This window comes from Pyrgilauda ruficollis, unplaced genomic scaffold (genome assembly GCF_017590135.1).
Source record: "Pyrgilauda ruficollis isolate IOZ18807 unplaced genomic scaffold, ASM1759013v1 scaffold4, whole genome shotgun sequence".
Taxonomy (NCBI): Eukaryota; Metazoa; Chordata; class Aves; order Passeriformes; family Passeridae; genus Pyrgilauda; species Pyrgilauda ruficollis.
The window spans coordinates 10,735,143-10,759,662 of record NW_024525489.1 but is presented as its reverse complement, the minus strand read 5'-3'; the positions used below and the strand labels follow the sequence as shown (position 1 = coordinate 10,759,662).

At 35.4% G+C, this 24,520-nt stretch overlaps 1 protein-coding gene across 1 annotated transcript in view; it reads right to left on the bottom strand.

The window, feature by feature from the left end:
• The window catches only part of KIF6 (kinesin family member 6), a 153,513-nt gene that overhangs the window by 51,625 nt on the left and 77,368 nt on the right, over window positions 1–24,520 (bottom strand). Inside the window, exon 14 of the mRNA XM_041477164.1 lies at window positions 5,022–5,124. Coding sequence (XP_041333098.1) covers window positions 5,022–5,124 — 103 coding nt within the window. The remainder of the gene's footprint in view (window positions 1–5,021; window positions 5,125–24,520) is intronic.

Here is a 24,520-nt window from a genome sequence, read left to right as displayed (position 1 = left end):
GGAAGTCAGGTATAGAAAGTTCAAATTGCAGAAATCTGATTCTTCTTGGTATCAACACAGGGTGGTTTCTTTTAAGCAGGGAAGCAGTTATTAATGTATGGATGAAAAATGAAAAAGAACTGCTGTAAAGCTGTAGAAGATCACATTTTCTGTCTTACAAAGACTCTTCCTGTAGGCAACTTGAATTGAAGGCAAATTGAATCAATTTTGTTTCACTTGAATTATCTTTGACTATATAAGTTTTTCCACTTTTAAATTTAGAGACATTACTGGGTTACAGTATAAGCTACTGCACCTGTGAAGATCTATGACATATTAGGTGAAAAGCTTTATTCAAAAACAAATTGTTTTCTTTTATATATATATTTAACATAACACATGCTTTTCAGTATTTAATTAGTTGACTGCCTTTGATCATTTTTACACCAGTAGTTACAGAAAAAGTACATATATATTTTATAGGTATGGCTATGTGTAATCACATCTATATGAATAATTTCACAGCCCAGGCAACAGTTGTGACCTTCACAGTGAAGCTTCCCAGGCTCACAGACAGTTCACCATTCAATTACTATAAGAATGATACAATGCACACTTGATGTCTTACTGAGATGTGCCAGGGGCTCCCTGAGGCCGTAGGAGCCAACAGGAGAACACCGAGGAAATACTTCAAAGGAGCTAAGGTGTGCTCTTCTAAGAAGATGGAGTGGCCACTAAGGTGCCTTTACACTAATGCATGCTGCGTGGGCAACAGACAGAAGAAGCTGGAAGTCACCACACTGGTAGAAAACTATGATCTAGTTGCCATTACTGAAACTTGGTAGGGCAAATCCCATAACTTCCGTTTGCCTACCAGTGGCTACAGATTGTCTGAAGAGACAAGTGAAGAGAAAGGGTGCTCTCTAAACCAATAGGCAGACAGAGTGTGAAGAGCTGTCTCTTAACAATTGTTATTTGAGCAGGCTGATAGCTGATGGGTAGGAATCAGAGAATGAGGCAGCAAAGGGGACTGAGTGGTAGGCATCTACTAGAGGATGCCTGATCAAGGAGAGCCTATTTATGAGGCCTTCATGCTCCAGCTGATGGAGACGTGCTTACTGGCTTTTATCTCCCTGGAAGACTTCAAACAAGTCAGCATTTGCTTGAAAAAGTAGCATGGCAAGTAGTAGGCAATCAAAGAGACTCCTGGACTGCAAGGAGGATAACTTCTTAAGCAAGGTAATAGCCTTACCAGAGGGACACGATACTGGGCCTATTGGTCACCAAAGTAATGAGCTAATTGGAGACATCAAGATTGGAGGCAGACTGGGCTGCTGTGGTCATGCATTGGTGGAGTTCACAGTTCAGAGGGATATGGGTCAGGGGAAGAGTAAAGTTAGGCTCCCAAGTTTTAGAAAAGCAAACTTCCAGCTCTTCAAGGAGTTAGTCAATAAGATCCCATGGAAAACTGCCTTCAGGGACAAAGGTATAGAACAAAGCTACTAGGTCTTTTAGAATGTTTTCCCATGAAATGCAAAAACTCAAAACCCCAGGAGCAAGAAATCAAGCAAGGAAGGCAATACACCAGCATGACTGAACTGAGATCTGCAAATCAATCTAAAGTGCAAGCAGGAAATGCACAGGCAGTAGAAGCACAGATGGATAACCTAGGAAGAGTTTAGTGATGCTGCCTGTATAGGGATTGGGCCAGAATGGTTTACGAAGGGCATTTTCTGATCTAGGAGTCCCACTACAAAAAACACACTTTGACTTGATCCCTGTCCAATTGGAAGCAAGAAAGGCAAAGGTTATCATTTGAGATAAGAACAATTTACTGGAAACAGCAATGAAAGAAGAAAATCAATAATAACAGCAACAATATTCATAACAAAAGTGTGCAAAAGAGAAAGTTTGGAGCTTGACCCAACCACAGCCATTGCACCCAAAATGCCCCCATCAGTTGGGACCAGTGTTACCCCACCACTCTATCTGCTACACTTCTGCCAAGGGAAAAGGAATGCTCTTTTCTGAAATGAGAGAGGGTTAGGGTTAGGTTATCCTTTTCTTCTGCCCTGGCCATGACATAGCATGGCATTGAATAACAATAGGGTCTTGGTTACACCCGCATGGCTCCAGGCCCCACCCCCTCAGGGCTACTACAGAAAATTAACCCTGTCCTTAGCCAAAATGAGTTACACTCTCATCACCTGAGCTAGGAATAAAGCCCCTTTGCAGTGAGTGAGCCAACAAGTGAACTGCTTTACTCCCTGCACTTACCACGCATAGTTAGACAATGTTTCCTTACTCGCTCAACCCCAAGTTTCCCATAGCAGAGACTCAGATGTTTGAGTCCTTAAAATAATTTAATCATGATGCAACAGCAGGATAATAGCTTAAGCTAGTGCCTCTCAGGAGGGACCCTGAACAAAGAAAACCCTGGATTTTTATACCCTCACCATCTAGAAGCATGAAAGTCTCTGTCCTTCATCCTGAGGTATGGGCACCTACTGTGTCTCTAAGTGTGTATCCAAGTGGCTGGAACCACCAGGTCCCTGTGTCCTTTGTTATGTGAAGTGTCAGTGCCAGTTCAAGGCCTCTTGCCTGTGCTCCTGCCAACCAGAGCTCGAAGTGCAGCTGCACACCAAGCTACCAGCACTCAATGTATTCAACACCACTGTATCCAGTTCTGGAGCACAGGACAGACATAGACCTATTGAAGTGGGTCCAGAGCAGGGCCCTGAAAATCATTAGAGGGCTGGAACACCTCTCTCAGGAAGACAGACTGAGAGAGCTGGAATTATTCAGCCTGGAGAAGAGAAGGCTCCAGGATGACCTTACTACAGCATTTCAATATTTAAAGGGAGATTATAAGAAAGATGGGAACAAATGTTTTAGCAGGGGCTGTTGTGACAGGACAAGGTGTAGTGCTTTAGGGTAGATTTAGACTAGGTCTCAGAGAGAAATCTTTTACAATGAGAGTGCTAAAACACTGGTACAGATTGCCCAGAGAAGTGGTGGATATCCCATCCCTGGAAACATTCAAAGTCAATCTTGACTTTGATCTGAGCAACCTGATCTAGTTGAAGATATCCCTGCTTATTGCAGCAGGGTTTGACTAGATGACTGGTAAAGATTCCTTCCAACTCAGCCTATTCTCTGACTCTATGATAATTAGCAAACCAAGAAAATCTACCCAAAATACCCAAAAGAAAAAATAAGAGAGCTAAAAATAAGTAATTTCTGAACCAAACACTGTTTGTGGTATGACAGAAGTGGTTATGCAACTATAAACAAAATTATTAACAAGAGAAGTCTACATATAAAGGGAAACTATGGTAACCTTTAAACATGTGGTGTCCGCACTCCTCTTCCTGTGCAATTTGAACACTGGCTGGGTAACAGAGCTTTTGTGTAACTAGTAGTTGAGAGGCTGCATTCCAAATTACAGACTGGATTTGATACACATCCATTCTAATAAACTCAGTAAACTTGGAGGCAAGCATCTTTGCTAAAAATGACTGCAAATGGCAGGGGAAACTGCCTGTTTTAAAGCACCAAAATTCACATTAGCACTGATTTCAGCAATCAGCTGATGCCTATTAGAGAGGGGTTACACAAGGCATTAGTATGAATATTTGTCCTTTAAGGAAAGCAAATCTGTCATTGAACTAGATTCTGCTAATCTCTATTATATATTCTGAAACCAGAAGGAAATACTGGTTTGCTTCATAGTAATAACATACAGAAAAAATATGGAAGGATTGTGATTAGCTAGGGGAAGGGCAGAGCATGGCTCAGAACTGTACTACTCTCATTATCATGCTGTTAACTATTAAGTGTTCTATTGAATAGCAACACCAGAAATGACTGCAGTGTAATAATTTATACAGTGATGAGGCAGTGCTGTGGCATGATCTGATAAATTGATCAGAAGAAAGGCATTGCAGGTAAAAAGTTACTGAGTTGAGAAAAGTGATAAATAGCAAGAACTTGAGTAAGTCACAAAGATGTGGAGATAATTTCTTGCCTCAATTTTTCTGAAATAAATGAGTATAAGACTTGGCGTGCCTGAAAAAAATGTCTTCCATGCCTGTGAAACAGAAAATTGTTAAACAGAAGAAAGAAGAAGAAACCTGTAGAAGGAGAAAACCTCAGGACAAAAAAAACCTCAACAAAACCCAAACCAAACCACAACATCCCACAATCAAACAAACACCTTCCTGAACCAAACAGAAGAAAACAAAGAAAATACCCCCAAGCAACTCTTAGGGGAAATGTTAGTTACAAATATAGATTGAGAAATTCACTTTTGGCATCTGCAATCTCAAAACTGTGCATTTCTTTTGCAGTACTAGGAGGGTTAACACTTGAAAAGCTGACAGTGAAGCAGTACTATTATCCAACCAACATAGACAAGTGATGGTGGTTTAATTTGTGAGGTTTAAAATTTGTATGAAAATCCATGTTTTCAATGTTTTGCCATTATCACTATTTTCACCAGACATATGGAGTGTTTTGCCAACATTAAAAACAAATGTAGAGGATGAAAGTATTATATCTGTTTGTGAATGCAAAACTGGCAGAAAGAAGATAAAATCACTTGGCAAACAGGTTAGGGACACCAGACATGCATATGTTAAACATCTAGCTTACTATCCCATTCAGTGCTGAAGTCAGTAAAGCATTTTTGACAATGGAAATTGCAGTAATTGATTCAGTCCCATGGATTTTACTTCCCCTAGATAATTCTTGATCATGAATATCATTGCCACGTTGCTTCAACATGGCTGTGAAGATGAATAAAACCAGTGGAAATATGCACTAAGATTCCTCATGCTATTTTAATTTCTATCCAGATTTCACTTCTATCACCACTCAGTGCCTTCTGAACATGGAATGTCTTAAGTAACAAAATGTGAAGGGCCTGTAACGAGTCCTCAATGGAAGCCTGGGATGTCTGGAGTAAAATTATGTGCTCCTGCCCAGACTGCTAATGAACTCTCAGATATCTTCCCCCAGCTGTATTTTTCTATGACACCCACCTCTGCTTCAGAAGCTGTTTGTTGTCCTCAATTGTTATACTATCAGCATGGTCCTGCTTGAAAAGTTCAAAAGCTTCCTGACATCCAAGTGACATCTTTCCTCCTGCCCCAAGGCAAAAAAAAAAAAAAGGAGAATTTCTTCAGAGTCATCAAAAGATAGAGATTTTGCACTTATTTAAATCCTTTTTAGATAAATGCAGCAAGTCAGCCCAGGGGTCTTAAAGCAAAGAGAAGACTAAGTTTGGTTTTCAACTGATTGGAAAGCATTTTTGACAAAAGATTTTTATTCTCTGAAAAATTACTTATATTTCACATCACTTCTCTCAAGTCTCAGTGCTTGAGGTATGTAATTCCTCAAGATAATTTTAAATGTCCATAAGTAAAACTGAACTTCGAAAATTTAAAATATGAGAAATATTCTTAAGCATGAGCCAGGGGTATTTTCACAACAGCACAATGGAGTTTGCCTCTGTATTTCTTCCATCTGTTTCACATTGGGCCCTAAGTATACCTCAAATATTTCCAATATTCTTGGAAGAAAAAAAATCAGGCTTCTTTAATAATGCATTAACAAATACTTTTCCATACCCTTTTAGGTAAAGCAAGAATTTGACATGCACAACTGGTTGGTGCCTTTTTACATTTACAGCATGGTGCTTGTTTCCTTTTGTGCACCAGAATGTCAAGACTTATTTGGCCTTCCAATCTTTTAAAATCACTATAGAAAAATATTACAGTCTGTATTATTTTCAGTTCTTACTGCTGGATGATCTATATATCAAAGTAAGATACATTGTATCTGTATTATTATTAACAAAAACATTCAAAGGCTTAAGGAGAATGAGAGCTTATGCCAGCATCTGTGTTATCACCAGTACATACATGTCAATAAATAAGCAAGAAGAATGTATGAGACTTGCACTTAAATAAACTACAGGAATAAAGATAGTTCAGGAGCAGAAAGGAGAAGGACTCTAACACTCAAACTTTGTGAAGAATGCAAAATAGCTCCACTTTTAATTCAACCTCCAGGTACAACTTAAACCTGAAAAATTATATTCCTTAAATTGGAATTTGATTCTCTTTTGATTGTCCCCCTCTTGAGTCTTTATTTTGTCCTACCCACACGTTTGCCTTTCTGCCTCTGAGCAATCAAGACCCCCAAATCCATTTTGAACAAGAGCTATATTCCCTAGGATTTCTGCAGTGCAAGAGTTTTCTCTATGTTTTATGCCAATGGAACAGCATTACAAATAACATATGCACATATACCAGTTCTTTTCCAGGCTACCTGATTTGTAATTTTGGTGTAAGGTTTTTCTCCTACTCCAGGTTTCTGCAGTTTCTTCTGCTTTGTTTAACACATTTTTCTCATTTCATATGCATGAAATACATTGTTTTCAGGGTCAGCATCACCAAGTCTTATACTCATTTACATCAGTGAAGCTGAGGCAAGAAATAGGCAAAACATGCCTAAGCAGGCTGAGATGTGCAATACTGGGATGTTACCCCTTACTGGTCCATAAGCTCCATTTTGAAGTCATTCTAAATATATTCTGATGTACCTTATCCTGCGTATATCAGAATAAGTTCCATTGACTGCAGCAAGATTACTGTGATGTAAGATACTGTTTACAGTTCAAGAGACTCAGGGTCTCAGGATTCAATGATGAATAAAAGTGTAAAAAGGTTTCTTTAAAATACAGGGGAAATTTCACCCCTTTTCAGTCAAAAGAATCAGGACATCTGTTACTAATTCAAAAATTTTGAGTTGAAAATAGAACCACTGGGAATGTCTGAATGGCAAAGCATGCAGAAATGCTCCACCCTTTCTGTATATGAAAATCAAAGAAAGATACAGTGCACTATTTACTGTTGTGTGAGCCAAAAGAGCAAGAGAATTCAGGAAAAGATATTTTTTCTGTGGTGATGACCTGAGAGTGTAATGTTTCATGCTTCTCTTGTAGAAAAACAGGCAGCTTTGTGAGCAGAATTTTATAGTACATTCGTCCCATCTCTAGCACTAATTTTAACATGCAGCCTGAATTGACCCCCTATAATTGCTTTTGTTGCAGAAAAAGCTTGTATTAAGTGCAGAAAACCTGCAAAAAAATTCATGATCAAGCCTAAGATAAACAATAACATGCCCTTACTCATAGATAACACTGCAATGTAAAGTGTTTAACTCTTCTGGCCATCTGCTGCCTTTGAGAGTACAAATAAAAACAGTAAAGAAAGTTCAAAAAACAAAACTATTACAGTGATTACTACTACTGCCTGGCAGAAATGCATCAACCAAAATTAAAGGTAACCTGATAATAATTTTCCAGCACTAGCTTGAAAAGGCATCAAATTTGTACAGCCAAACAAAGCACACAGAAATAGATCCCCAGAACACTTTGGAAGGGGAAATTTTCTGGTTTATGCTGTTCATTTTAAGAAAATACAGAAACATATGAAGTAGTAAACAAACCCATTCTGAAAATAGTATAAAAGAAATGAAACTTAGAAAGGACCATTGAAATTGTATTTTAGTACAATATGAGCATACATCAGCTACAGGACAACGTTGCAGCCTATGGGTAATGGCAGTGACATTTATGGAGAAAATAAGGGAAGAGGACACTGTTAATAACAGTGAAAGACTGCAAAAGACATTGATAGCTCGAGGAAGTAGTTGTGTTTTCATTCTGCTCAGTAGTGAAGCTTATTTCTTTTCCATGGTTGATGTGGTATCTTCAATCATGATGTTGACATTTCCTTAAATAATCTGTAATTTCATAAAATAGCCTCACCTTCTTTCAAATGACCTCTGAGTGCCATGGTGTATTAGCATGATAGGCATGCTGTTTCTCCTGGGCTTAATTCTAACAAATAAGCTTTATGATATTTTAAACCAAGGTGTTATTGGATTTGTTTTTCTCTAGCTTTGCAATTGAAATCTATGCACAGCAATGCCTACATTATATAAACAAAAACAGAATTAAGAGAAGAAACCAATGATAAGGACAAAGTTTTGGCAGGACAGTGGAATAGTTCAACTAAAACTTGTAGAGAAAACAATTTATTTCACTCAAAGAGCCAAAAATTTCCTCCTCTCCGTCTTAATTACCATGGCATAATGTTACAAAATAAATATTTGAAAATTCTTATCTAAGGAAGAGCTATCATATCCTGCAGGATGAGAACCAGGAAACACATGTCATCAAGTCATTACAATGTGACCTGGAATAGTCATTACCATAAAAATAATTCAGATCATTGGAAAAAGCATAAAATTTTCTTTCAATCACATTCATGAAACCCCAGTTGACAGGATTGCATAAAAAGAGAGATAAAGTTTGCATCAACCTAATGTTAATGATATCTTTCCTGTTAGATTGTGTAACTTGGCTTGAATACTAAAATACAAATATGTCCAACTCACACAATGAGAAATTTGCAGCAAACCCATCATCATTTATAGCAAATTCACATAGCTGAAATTTTTGGTAAAATTCAGTTTCAATCCTCATAATGAATTTGTGTGTTTAGGAATGTTCTCATTGAAGATTTGATTTCTGTCTGTTCTCTAACCCAGTGAACTCTCTCAGCTTTCATATTAAGAAAAAAAAAAAAAAAGGTTCAATAGGCTTCTCTGCTGAAATGTGCAAATTACAGCTGTCCCACTGAACTTGGGTAAGTCAGCAGGGTGGCAGTGATGTCTCCCAAACTCTGAACTAGGCCAACAATATTTGACATGACCAAGAAAGAAAAAGGTTGCTGTAGTATTGATAATGGGCTAAATTCTCAAAACCAGTAACTATTCAAAATACAGTGAGCAAAAACATAATAAGGCTTTTGGATGCTGCTGATTACTTTTTAAGGTAAGAAAAGACAAAAGTGATTTAAGGACTCAGTTGTATGCCTATAGGAGGTAGAAGCCTGCATATCAGTCAAGACCCTGGCAGATACTCTGCATGCTATTCTATCACTCACTAATTTAGAGATTTTAAGTATTTATTCTATGCTGTTACATACACAAATGTTATTTACAGCCATCCAAAACATCAAATGTTAATTTTAAAGATACTTTAATTTTAAAGGAACATGTAGGGTAGGTGTGTGGCACCCAGGTGTGGCGCTGGGTCTTCAACTGCCAACAAAGAAATTATTTGTCTGAATGCTATTTTAAAATTAAATAGTACAGATTAGAGTTATTCAAAAACTACACTGAGTAGGTAGAAGCATGCAAAGGGATAAACACAGACCTTATTTTGTTTTTAAAAGTGTTCAAACAGAGTTGTCTATTTACATGACCATACTGATTTTTAAATGTATCTAACACCCACAGATCCTATTGCGGCATGTATTAGTGATCAAAATTTATAAATATTGGACATTTTTAAAGTACTTATTTTAGTGTTTTTTTTTGTTTTTTTTTTTTTTCCCATACAAATTTCAAGACTGCTCAATCTGGAAAAGGCATTTCCAGCCTTAAGTCTGGCCACCTTCTGTTTTTTGGTTTGTTTGTTGTAAAAGGGCTATTCCTCAGAGCAAGAAGATCTTCATAAAGTTTAATGCATGAAACCTACAGGAAAAATTTACATTGCTCTTCAGCTAGGTCTGGGAAAATCTGTCAAACAATAGCATGAAACTGACATCATCTCTGTCTGAAAGCAGAACCACAGTGTCTCCACACCACCCTGTAACCAGATTTTGGTCCTGGTATGAGAGCTCTGAGGAGGTTTTTCAGCAACCCTCATGCCAGAGGCTGCTGGTTTAACCCACAAAAAAATTGGAAACAACTCTCCAGAAGAGAAGTATTAAGATTGCAAGTTGATCTGTTCTGAGGGAGGAACATTAAGACTGTTGACAAAAGCAAACTCTTGGGAATAACTGTTCAGGCAATGTATTCTGATGAGAAAGGCATCTGTCCACATATCTGCCCGTGTATCTGTTTTGCAGAAACTTCAGTTTCAGAGTAAAAGACTTGGTCATTCCATTTTCTTTCCATTTAAGTGGTCTGTTAGATAAGAGTTGTCAACCCTTCCACTGGAATCAATAGAAGCAAAGAGTCCTCTTGGCTCAAGGAAAACTCTCATTCAAGTGAGGGTACTCAGAAGAATTTCAGATACCAACTAGCGTGAATTGTGAGGCTTCATGCTTATGAGGAGTGTCAGCCTTTTTAGGCTATTATGTATTTCCACATATTATCACATGGGAACAAAGGAACTGCAAAAACTTTCAAAGGAAATTAAAAACAAATTATTTGGTAAGTCTTTGCCATAGAACTAAGGTGTTAGAGGTCATGTAAGCATAATTCATTACATCTTTACCAGGATCCATCAAGATGTCATAGCCATCTGTTCAGAATGGAAAAAAGATGTAACGTAACTGAGCTTGCAATAATGAGACAATAAAGAATAAATACTTACAAATAGGCAAGCAAATGGCAAAAAGATATGCAACAAATGCTTCCCCACTGCAATGCTCAGTTAAATTTCTCATGAAAAGCGTGTGCATTACATACGGCTATCTTCACTAAACTACAATTCAAAAATGGGAAAGACATAAAACAAGGTTGCTCACAGAACTCCTGCAGTGTTAAACAGTTTCTGGGGAAGTTAAAAGCCTTGAAGGAAAACCAGAATATTCAGATGCGATGAACTAAATGAAACATGGGCGTAAATTAATTTCTCTGGCTCTGGAGTTTCTTTGTTTATTTACAGGGGAGGAAGAGGGTAAAATGAACAATTTGTTGAAACCCTGAAAATGATGAACAAAGAACAATCTTGTACAGGAGCATGTTGGACACAAATAAAAGACAAACACTATTTCTAATGCAATTAATATAACCAAGAATGGGATTACTTTAAGATGATTAAAATACAACAGAAAAACTGTAGATATTACATATGTCAACTCTGTAAAAGTCAATTTTTATAAAGTTCAACTGAAATGCTTCCAAAGAATGCAGCAAGTAACTACTTACAAGAATCTCATAAGGAGTAGACTACTACATTACTTGATATTCCTCTGCAGGAGTAGTAAGTAAAATATTGAACTGTATTTCAAAATCAAGGGTTAAATGAAGTATAAAGTATGAAGTTAATTTTAAAGAAGATGAAATTGACTATTTTAAAATTGTCTAAGACCACAGAACAACAACAAAACTCTAAATGGGACATGATAGCTGAATTTAATCACATTGAATTTCTTCAGTTTCATTATTTTATGAAATCTCAAGTGACAGTGCAGGTACTCTACTTTTGCAACAAAAGCCACTTGACCTTTAATGTCAAATGAAAGTCAGAAATGTGGTTTTAGGCTCCTTACTGAAATATGGTAAGTCTGACATCAGGTTGAATCTTAGAGTGACATCTATGTGTAAAGATTGAAACTATTGAAATATCGCTCCCTCATTTTCCTCTTCTGGAAAATTAGTGTACCAGTTTGTTGCAAAGCACAACTGAGAGAATTGCAGGATATAAGAAAACTGTTAATAGCAACTAAATATGATCATGACCTCCACCTGGTAGAGCACATATTTTCCTAGATGCCAGACTCAGTTAACAGGATCATTTTAGTCTGATTATGTTTTTTGTTCCTTACAGATTTCTCAGATATAATTTGTTATATTTCTCAGATATAATTTTTAATATAATTTCTCTGATTACATGGCATGGAATCAAGATGCTGTAGAATATCACTAGCATTGATGATTTACAGCATGCCTAGTTTTGTTAGTATATTCTCTTTAAAAAGCCAGTGGGCACCAGTATTATCAATGCCAAAGTTGGAGCATAGAAACGAGAAAGCAGTTAAAGGCTATTTGGCAGAACCAAAATGTTTACACATCTCAGCAGTGGGGAATAAAATATTATTGGAGAAATATTTTGCATTTCATGTATGACTCCCTGTATGCTTCAAAAAAAAAAAACTCATCTGCTATTTGAAATCATTCACTTCTTTAAAGCTGCCTGTGAGATCATATTGGATTGTATAATACACAGACACATTGAAAGTCCTTAATTAGTAGGTACAAAGGGAAAGCATGAAATGAAGCATGGTAGGCTTGGCAGAATCTCAGTGGGTGGATACATAGGAAAATATGAAGTCAAACCCACAAGAACTTTAGGAGACCCACCCAATGGCGCTGCCACTTCTAAATAAATAAGATTCATTTCTGCATATGACAGAATCACACATTTCAGATAACTTCTCATAAAATAGAATATATATGCCATATTGCATTGTGCAGTTTACATCAAACACCAGATATTACAAAGAAATTGTGCATTTCCCTTGTTTTTAGGAATCTAAATCTGTTCCCTTCAATGGATGATGAAGTTGTAGAAGTTTTACTAAATACAAGAAAGGGCCTATATTTATGCATTTGTGTCAACTCAGAGTTGATTTAAAATCAAATTTAGACCACTGAACTTAAGATGAGGATTTCAATTGAGTAATAGCAAATTAAATTAGTTTTTACATGCTTCATGTACTTGACATGCTGTAGCAGCAACATTTGCCACTTCTGTTTTAGACCTGAAAAAACGCTTTTAGGCTCAGAAACTTTTCTGCCTTTTTCAACCAGACCAACATATTTATAAAAAAATAGAATAGTCTCAACATTTGCTTAATTTACATGTTTTATGCTGTTTTGAGTGATAGAGATGCTATTAAAAGGTAAATTTACCTTTTCAATCAATTTTAGAAGAATTACTCTGAGTAGTGGATAAGAATATTTTAAGAGCTCTACAAAATGACAACCTACATCAGTGAAGTCATGACAGCTTGGACCAAATGTAAGTGAAGATTTTTGTTAGGGACATCTGTAGACATCTGCATTTATTTTTGGTGTCTGGAAAATAATTTCTACCACCAGGCTTGCCAGTAACACCATAAACCACAAAAGAGGCATATTTCATTTTCAGAACACTTTAGGAGAGGGAAAAGAACTTGTTATAAACATCAATCTCGTTTTGGAAACTTACTCTACTTTTAATTTCATATTCCATTTTAACTTTTTCTTTATTAAGATACTGAGGTTTTCTGAAGTAGAAGCTTCTACATACTACATCTTAGGTAGAAAAGAAAAAAAAGCCTCTTTAGTGGGTACACCATTAATTAGTAGCATCTTGGGGCTATTTTTTCTTTTAATATTTCATGCTATAAACCACAGGAGTGAAGGGCCACTTAATGAGAAATTAATCTTTTTTTTGTTTTTTTTTCTCCGAGCAAGAACACCAGCACTGAATGGGATATGCTGAGGTAGAGAGCTCAGAGAAGAAACCATGAGATAAACTTCCTAGTAAGCTATTTATTTTTGCCAGGCAGCCATCTAAATTAACTAATTAAAAATTTTGCTATTTGTTTATATTCAAGTTGAACAGCTCTATCACTTCCATCACTTTGATCTTTTGGAAGCTGAACAGCAGCAATTAAGACATGAATAAAATTGATCTGTAAAAAATGAAATTAAATTACTGCCCTGTTGAAGCTTCATTGGTGTTCATCTCTGAGAATGAACATAGAAGCCTGTTATGTACCAATGTCCAGACTTGAAAAAACAATAACATGACAATATAACATTAGGCATGTTATTCCTCATTAATGACCACAATAAATTTCAAGCGCTCACCTATTGAAGAAGCATTTCATCCCTCTCTGAGGGAATCCTGTAACTGCTACATTACAGACTGCATCAATGCATATTAACTGTACTTTAAATATATACACAGAATAGAGACTTGAGTAGTTTCAACTAGGCACGTGACAAGCTCCAGAAGTCCAGCAGAGTTAAAATGGGAGTCCTGTGCCCATGAATCAGCAGATATTTAGAGAACACTTGTGTAACTCGCATGTTCCTAAACACCTACCCTGACAAAAGTTGTTGAATTTGGTTTGGAATTAAGGACATTGTGCCTCTTGTGTTACACAAAAAGTGCATTTTAGTAACACAAAGTAAAGATTAGTGAATGTAGGAGAGCAGTTATTGCCAGTCCAGCCACATTCATCTATTCTATGTTTTATCTATAGTGGTTTTGAAATAGCAGACAAAGCAGAAAAGGAGGAGATAGCAATGGGGCCTGAAAAATCAAACTGGCTAATTTTTCTCCTGAACTTTTACTTCTGCTTTTCAGATTTTATCATACTGTTTTTTACAAAACTCTCAGCTATCTTTAGGTAAAACTTCTAATTATTTTAGAATTTTCTTAGCTGTTAAAGTCTTTTTACTGCTTTTAAGAACTCTTTTGACAGCATTTCATTTTGGATGGGAAAAACAAAATGTATCTTGAATGATTGAATTGTAAAGGAAACATCAAATATTTGTAGACTGTAGAAAAAAGAAAAATGAGTGCCATATACATTGTTTTTTAAAACCAGTTTTGCAAAGCCTATGAAATAAGTGTACTTGCTTTCTGAGTTAGTGATAACACAGTCCAGAAGGCTGAGCAGATTTAAGTAAAGCTGTAATTTGCATTTTTAATAAAACATTTTGAGCAGAGGCATTCATTAAAAAAATTATTAAAACTGCAAATTAGAGCTATATTTCAGTTAGCTTTACTAAAATCCTACTACTCACTAAAAATGGGATAAAGTAAAACAAATAGCTCAGAGTTTAAATCCATTTTCTTCTGACAATTATGACCAATATCATGCACATCACATTTTTATGAACAAAATTATGCAACACATCAGTAGTATTCCCTTTCAATATTCTAAGAATAAAACCTTCAGATTCCATGAGCAGGAATATAAATATTAACTTGAACATTCCTAACATATAATACTAAATTTACTGAAGTTCATATGGGTTTGAGTTATAGTCATTAGCAGTCATTTGCAAAAAAGGAATCCTGCCTCTATGGAAGTATTGATAAATTAATCAAAATGGAAAAGTAGTAGGTGTCCTTGTTACAAAAATATATGTGAACAGCTGATCAAATTTTTAGGATATCAAATTGCATCTATAGCAAGACCTTTTGAAATGCAACAGAAAACTGTTAAAAGAAAAGTTCCATTTCCATCCCTAATATATTCTTTCTGTATTGAAAAGTAAAAGAATGAGGTATCTTCCGTTTGTTTTTATAAAAAATATTTTGTCTGCCAAGACTGAAACTATTGGCTGTTTCCAGTGCCACTAGATATTCATGTTGATTCCATGTGAGCTGTACAATAAGTATGTAGAATCACAGAATCAACCAGGTTGGAAAAGAGATCACCAAGTCCAATCTGTGACCTAACGTTACCTTATCACCTTATACGTACTGGTGTTATCCCGTTTAACTGTTCCTTTCTTGTACTGGGCTACACAAAGTATAATATGTAAAGAAATGGCTTAAAGACAACAAGGAGAACTTCTATACATATACAGGTGACAAAAGGAAGGTCAGGGAAAACGTGGGTCCCCTGCTGAATGAGGACATGGAAAAGGCAGCCCTTCTGAATGTCTTCTTCACTTCAGTCATTACTAGCACCACTCACCTTCTGTTATCCCAGGTCCCAGAGACCAGCAGGAAACTGTATGAAGGTAGAGACAAACTCCATTTGAATGTTTATTTTGCTATTCTTCTAATACAGCCCAAGCCTAAGAAATTCTAAGATAAATCTATGATTTTCTTTACTTAGTAGCTTACAGGCAACTTTGAAAAGTTTCATTTAAATAAAAATGCATTTATATTTTTATATCTACTAATATATCAACCATTGCAGAGAAAAATTAATGTATACTAAACAGAAATACTGCTTTTATCAACAAACATATAATTGACAACAAACTCCGCTTGACAGCTAGGCCCTTGTGAGGTGACCTTTTTTTCTGGTTATAAATTAATGAGACATTAATTATTGTAACTGAATATCTGCTTTCATGCTTCTAAGTTCCTAATGTGACAACAGAGTTCCTATCTCTGATTGTATCCACTGATATCCCTCTTCAGTTACTTTAGGTATGACAGTACTTCTGCTCTGGCAATTTCACCCAAAGGAGGTTAAAAATTGTCATTGTAAAACCACAGGGCAACTGCAGAAGGCTAAGTATGTGGATGCATTTTTTCTTAGAGGGGATATATAGTTAAGTGAATATTCAAAATGTGTAACTTGCTATTTCAGTGCAGCTCAAAAGAAACATGACCTAAAGGCACATTTGAGTAAAGGAAGATGGAAGGAAGCTGGCTAAGGTGTTATCAGGGTCAGTGAAAGTTCGTATTACGCTACCCAATCCTATGTATCAGCTAAAAGCTTCTAAAACCTTGCATGTGGTAAATCTGGGACTTCTTATGTATGACAAAATGATAAAAGCAATAACCTCACTTCTTATATCAAGACTAAAAGTATTAAGTAGTAATATGTGTCTCTAGTTTAGATAGCTTGAAGGAATAAAAAATGCTTGAGAAATTTCATTAATACTACAGAAATATTTCTGGAATTCAAACAAATATTTCTGTTTATTCCTCTTGGCACAGGCACTCCTCAAAGAAGACTGAGAAACATTTGAAAAAACCCAACCCATAGGATTCTAATAACACATCTGACCTAGAAGCAATGCTTAAAATCTCTATATTTTTAAATTGAAAGTGTTTTCCAACTAGTACTATCATTATCACCTGAAATACAATCCTTAACATCCACCATTGTTGTGAAAATAGCCACTCAAATATATAAATATCTCTAGGTTTTGAGTTAATAAGACTGAATATGAGAGTTCCCCACTGCCATTGTTCTGCAATGTTCAAATGGCTAAAAAAGGATTATTCTTTACTACCTTGTATGTCCAGCCCTTTGCAGACAGATCTCAAAGTCTCTTCCTTTCTATCCAGGGCTTCACCTGGACTTTTTTCTCTTTGCACGTTCATCTTTGGAGCATGGTACATGCATCCTAGGATGATGAATGAAGAACCTCTTATGTCTAACTACAGTACTGCTCCCAGAACCAAGAAGGAATATAAAGGGGAATGGAGGAGGAACATATTCATTAAAAATTAGTTCTCCCCCTGATAGTCTCAGGCTTGTTACAGTAAGGAGGATCACACTGGCCATGCACAATATTTATACTATTGCTGCTGTAAAAAGTTGGAGTGAGATTTTTTTTTTGTTAAATATATCTTAATGCATTTTAATGAATAACTATTACTTAATGAAAAGAAACCTCTGTTTTGAGCTTAGAGTCATAAAACTATGAGCACTTTAAAATTACTGGACAATTAATTCCTACTCTCCCATATCCTTGAGTTAAAATCCCACCATATTGGGATTAAGAAGGGATTAAGATACCTCCTTTGAGAGCAGGTCTGCTGCAGAGAATGAATTTATATCATAACAAAGAGAGAATGAATAGCCAGAGACAGCTAAGACCTCATAATTGCCACAAAGTTGACCAAAAGATCTGTGCTATTCATGTTATTTTTTTTCTTCAGAGTAAACACTAAAAATAACCAGGTCAGGGCTTACAAATATAGTTTTGAAACAGGAGCATACATATTAACTCCAAATTCAATCCCTGAAACCCCAAAATGCTAAAGTTAATTCAAATTTTGGATGGAGCTTCCATCTTAAATTGTCCCTAAAGGCAGGAGCTGCCTTTTGCCCTGTTCTTGTGGGTTAGTGTGGCCTATCCCATTAAAAGTCCTGCTTCCATAACAACAAATAACCACATTCAGCAAAATAATCATTCATTGTGTTCATGTACAGCAACCATTCCCCATGATATAAAAGTCAGATGTGATACTGGATTCTGGTAAAATAAACCTACAATTTGGCGACATCTACTTGCATACAATAATTCACAAAATACTTGTCTTTCAGAAATCTATTCATGCATCTTAAGCAATTTCTTGACCATTTTTTATCTTTTTGTCTTATTGGTGGGTGCCTATTCATAGAAATATATAAACTCCATTGAAAAATTATAGTGATTCCAAATTCCTTACTATTAGATGTGTATTTGCACTACATGATTACACATTTTTTCCATCCTCAACAGTGGTAATGGAAAGCAAATTAATTTAAAAGCTAAATTCCTGATCCTGCAAACAAACAGGTGCAGATATTTTTCCCCCAAGTATGTTCATGACAATTGAAGAGACAGCCAACATATGTACACAACAAACAGACGGATAAGCAGAGAGACATAACACCTCTCTTGCTCCTGAGAATAAACAAGTGAAACTCTCCCCCCACAATTAGAAGGACATCTTCATTATTCAAAATACACATTATTTTTCTTTTATACAACATGCATACAATTGCACAATAACATAAAATGCATTTGACATAACCTAAATATGTTCTCTTCAGAGAACTGCTTCCACTCATTTGTCAGCTTTATTTTTTCTGCCTATAGACTCCACAGTAAATAAAAAAGTAAAACTTTGTTATGATGTCTATTTTATTAAAATTGAGAATAATCATAATTAAAAGTAAATTAATCTGGGTTCTACAGAATTATAATTATTGACTTTTATTTCTGTGATTCAAAAAACTCTTATTTTAATCAAATGTGATGACATTCTTGTACCATAGATATTAAAGGAAAAATTGATTGCTCATACGGACAAGAATGCCGTGTTGTCTCTCTGGCTCATGATACCACAGAGTTTTTCTGGTGAAAATTCAATGGTCTCAGAACTATTTGAGAGAACTTCTCTTACCGAAAAAACAAAACTAAATGAAAAACCCAATAATGTAATATAAAGTATTTGAATCAAATTCTGTTTCATATTGGCACAATTCCCACAGCAAAAAGAAACTTCTTTCACTTCCTTTTTAACATTCCTTTGTAACCAACTGAACTGTATAATTAACATGCAACAAAGGATCAAAAGACAATTTTTGAACCAATAACCTCTGTAGCCCTAAATCTGCTTATGTCAGGACATAGAATTAAAAGCAGCTTTGCCCCTTGAAAATCTGTTGAAATAAGTGACTATCACTAGAAAAATAGCATAATTCTTCCTGAAAGCCAAGTACACTTTGTTTATTTGATGGCTTTAAACCACTTGTTTTCCTGAAGATCAAAAGGGGACAATAAATTATGGACATTCCTTGTCATTCAACCTTACTACAATATTAAATGTGCTGTATCAGAGCCATGAGCTCTTGTATCAGGCTTTAGTTAATTAAATAAACCTGCTGAAAATCCAAAGGATATATTCCTGGAACTCCTTTTCTTCTAGTATTCCCTCATGCAAAGTTGTTTTAACAGTTCTGATACAAAGCTACGACATTCTTCTGTTTCTAACCACTGGTCATTATTCAAACTGATGTCACTCTCTCTCTCTATACACTTAAAGATTAAAGGAAATTTCAGAAATATTTAGAATTATTTCTCCCCAGAATTACAGCTGGATGTAAATGGCATAAATAAAGAATGCTGATCAAAGTGGGGAGGTATTGCAGAAGAAAAAATTCATAATAAAATATTCAATAATTTGAAAACAACTTTCTCAGCCCACTCTGAGTGCTTTTCTCTCTTTTACTGAGCAAGTAGAGACAGCTTGGCATGTAGCTTACTCTCAGAACTTATAATAAATATCAAACATGCCATATGTTTGCCCATGCTTGTATAGAATTTTAAGTGGCCAGCATAGTCTAGAGTTTCAGCAATGCTTCCCAAGCAAATAAGCTATCAATTAAAAGAAATAATTTCAAGAATTGGGTTGAATAGTTATGCTGACTAAAAATGGAGAGTCAAGAATTCCAAGATTTTATATTAATTTCTGCATCTAATTCACTGTCTTACTTTCACAAATCATTTCAACTGCTCCTCAATGTTAGAAAAACAAGGTTTTGCTCTTACAGATGGCCTTTGAACATGAAATTTCAAAGTGATCAAGGAAGATAAGCCACTCTTAATTTATTTCTCAGTTGAAGAAAGTGATTCAGAAAGATGAGGTCACTTGTGTAAGTTCACAAACTTAGTAAATAATAAGGATTGAAATAAAAAGCAGATGCCCTGCATCTCAGTCTAGGATCTTATTCAGTGCAATGTATTGCCTCTATAATACATTGGAAAGCCGAGTTGTTTTAGGACAAACAACAGGAATAAGTGGGCTAACAACCTCAGTTGGACAATGCACTTCATCACAAGCATTCAGTGAACAATCAGAAACATACAAAAGCAAATGTTAACAGGAGCTTGTACATTATTCTTACTAAGAAATTTCATTTCTTTTGGAATAATAAGAGCAGCACAAGTAATCAATGGGCACAACTGCTAACAACAACTGTGTGACTTGTCTGCGTAAGCAATAAAAAAGTGAACATTACAAAATAAAAAAAAAAGATGATTGCATGAAGAATAAAATATAAAAAGAACTAAATATGAAAAGGGAAATCTTTCACTCTCCCAAAATTTACAGTAGCTGCTGTTTATGACATAGCAAGAACAGCCTGTATCACTTGGGAAAGGTTTACATGTTTGCTTATCTTTACTTATGTTTTAATTATTGTTCTGAACTGCTTCCAAAGCATTTTTTCCTTATCTTCATTCACTAACAGAGTCTTTAATGACTGGATAAAGATTCTACATAGAACAATGGTTATACAAAGCTGGTTTATATATTGTCATTCTGTAGTAAGTAACTACATCTATTACTAAAATATATATATTCTGATTTCTTGATTATCTGTGAAATTTGCAGCTTTTTTTTCTGAAATTAAGATTTTTTTTTCTAAGTATTTACTTTGCTGTCTAAAATTTAGGATTTTGTAATATTATTTATAAGAAATTGGAAATTTAAAAATTTTTCCCAAGGTTCTTATCTGATGCATCACAGTATGACTCATTGCTACTATATTTCTCAATGTACCTTTTCCCTCTTAGCAATTCTGAAATAGCACCTCACTAGTAACAGCCTTTAAAAAAATAATTTGATGCAAAACAGCTTCTGATTACTGCTTTTCAAGCATCTGTAAAATACCAATGATTTGACCCTGAGATTAAGGGTTTAGGAAGATGAAGACTGTGCTTATATTATTGGCAGCTATCCAGCACTACATTATAGTGCAGGCACTATTACTGAAATATTAAGGTTAGTAACTTTAAGAGAGTAGGCAAAAAAACCCCCAAAAACCTAAAACCCAAAAACCCCCACAAAAAACAAAACAAATACCACAAAAACCCAAACAAACAAACCAACACCCCACCGCTCCCCCCGCCCTGCCAAAAAAAATACCAAACCCCAAAACCAAACCAAAACAAAAATAAAACAGAGTAAAAAATTGTGGTTCAAATCCATCAAGTTAGACTAGAAAAAGATGAACTCATGATAACATGCAAAAATAGCACCTGACCAGTCAGATAACATGTTCAGATTTCAAATAGACCATGGTTAAATGGACTGTAATGGTTTCACTAATTATGTGCAGTTATGGTCAATAGATTTTAAACATTATTTTTACTATATAAATAAACTATTAATTTTAATAAAAAATTATGTAACACTGTTGTGACTATATCTAGAAAAAATGAAGTTTGATAATTTGTGCCTTCTTCTCAGAGGCTTTTAAGGGTGATCTTTCCTCTATCACTTAACATCCCTCTTTACATTTTTTTTCCTAAAGTCCACATTTTGCAAAAAGCAGATTCCAGGAAATGAAGTTAGTTGTTTGGATACAACTGCCAAAGCCACTTCCTGTACGCACTTGGCAGAAATGTTTGGGGAAAAAAAAGTCTTATGACATTTTTCAATCCAACCAAGCTGGGCATTCCATTCAGCCACACAAAACCTCAATTTAGCCCCAGAACTGTACACCAGTAGTACATCTTTAACCACTCAAAGCATTACAGCCCAGTAATAATAAATTCATTTTTACATTTCTCAGGAAAAATAGTATCAAACAGGTTCCAAACAAAAAACACACTGACTACTTCATCCATGCATGACCTGACACTATTGCATTTTTTCTATTTTGATATTTTTCCTCTCCTCTCTCTGTACAGCCTCACATGTGAATGCACTGTAAAGAGTCACTTACGAAAAGCCTGCAGAGAGACCATTCATTGGAACATGACATAACATAGTCATTGTTATTCTTGGCATTGGCACTCTTAATGCCTCATTCAGAGGCAGATAAAGGAAATTTTAATGAGAAAGCCTCTATAACAAACACTTGGGCTGCTGCAACAGGAAATCATGAAATACGTGATGCTCATCAGGTGTCAATGACTGAATCATTTTTTTTTTTCTTTGTTAACAGGTGTTTTACCAGATCTTGCCCTGCATAATGTCTATTATGACAAAATTAGGTCTTTGACTGTAACAACACAATTTTTCCAAACCAAGTGTTTACAAGTATCAATAAAGATAAAAATCTGGTATTAATCTGGTTGCTTTGACTCCAGACCAATCTTCTTCATCTTAAAGACTAGCACACAATTATATATGCATCAGTTTAAAATTGTATCTCTTCTTCCTACAGCACTATTAACTTAAGGAAGCTCTGTTAAATCTAAAATGTGACTCTTCTGAGGCCTCTGTCTTCGAACTTTCAGTTCTTTTTGGGTGCTACAGGTAAATTAAGGATGACAAGCAGCCACTTCCCAGCTATTGTTTCTATTTAAATGCATTTGCAATTTCAAAACACCTGTTACTGTCTTGTCTCTCTGCCCATTTTCCATTCAATAATTCTCTTGGGTTTGCTTTTCATTTCTGAGTAACTTACCTCTTCATTCCCTTGAATCTATAGTCTCTCTCATTTCTGATCTCATTCACAGCTTCATTAGGAGCACATCCTAAGCCACAAATATTTCTACCTTATTTATAAAAGAGAACTCCAATCCATACCTGCCCATTCCTTCTTACCCCTTCCAAATAAATTTTCTCCTCCCAGAGTTCAGACTGTCAAGTGTGAGGTATAATAACTATTGTAGTATCAATTGCTTCCACTGTCTACTCCTACTACAGTTTCCTGGCAACCACAGTATTTTCACAAGAAAGACAAAAGTAGTATTCAGAAACACATTTGCTATTTGTAACCAGCACATGGTCTCTTAATTTATTCCATTAAACAGATCAAAAAGATTCCTGACATTCAAATAAAAAAAGTCCAGAAACAGAATGTAAGAGAGAAGACCAATCGTCTTTTCAATTTTTTTCTTTTTTTTTGAGTTCCCCTCAACTGTTTTAGACATTATCACAGAAGTTTTCAACTCAGCATTAAAGTTATTTTACTCAAAATGTTCAAGACATGACTCAATTTACCCAAGCTTTCTTCCCCTAAATATAAATTCAAAGATTTAATATTAAGAGCTACAGTTAACAAGTTCAGCCATAGGAATTTAAAAACTTACATCTGCTCTCATGGTTGGCACCCTTCAATCTATTCCTTATTTTTAAAAATTTGGAGAAAATTAGACTTTTAAGTGTGCAAAACAAGAAAACTCTGGGACACCTCATGAGAATGCCAACAGCGAAGACATTTCTGAAACAATAGCCTGACCACAGATCTTCCCTTTTGTAATAGATGCAACTTCTAGTAGGGTTTCTTAAAAAGGCAGGTCCCAAATGACTGACATTTCTAGGCCAAAGGCTCAATTTGAGAAATACTGTAGAACTGTGCCATTACATATATGCAGAGATAAATTCTGTTTAACAGACAAGCAGATACTTTTTATACCAAATTAAATTTCAAACCAGTTTAAATTTGTAGCTCAATGCAGAGTACACTGCAGGAATCAAACCTAGGGCAACAAATGCATAGAAGTGTGTAGCAAGATCATTTATTTGGAAAAAGCTCTATTCATTCAGGGCTTGTCAGTCACAGATTAAAACACGCCTATTTACTGGAGTTTCAAATACCACAAAGTTGTACTACAAACCTCAAGTAAACTTTCACTTCAAGAATGGTGATGTACATTCAGCGTAGTTCTTCCCATTGTCCCATAATGCTGCATAATGACTTTGTGGGTTGAAGTGGATATGTTAACATCCCAATCTCAAAGAAGCATTTGTCAAAATTTTTAATCAAAATCAAACAGGTCACATTCCAAAATATAACTATTCCAGGCAATCTTAAAGTTCAGAAATCCCTGTCAGGGGTTTTTTGGTTTTGGTGTTTTTTTTTTTTTTTTTTTTTTTTTTTTTAATTTTAAATAATTTTTTTTTTTCTTTTTACTTTGAAAAATACCTTTATTTTTATATCCAGTTTTATTTACCATTAAATCACTCAAAGTCATACCTAAGTGCAACACATGATAGCAACCTGCAACAATTTACAAGGGAAGTTAGACATGGGAAAGAAATTCTCTGGACTTCACCTTGCTTCCTCAAACAGTAAGGATAAATAGATTAAAGTTCTAATTCACAGAGTATCAAAACATTACATGAGTGCTTGATATATGATTACGTCCAATTGACATCATAGGGAACTAACAGCATACCTACAGAGATCAACACCATTAGCTGTTTACAGACACCCTAACTATAAATCCTGCTTGGTCATGCAATGATACAATGAACCTCATGACTACATTGGACCTATTTTTCTAAGCACTTATCCTTTTTCTGATT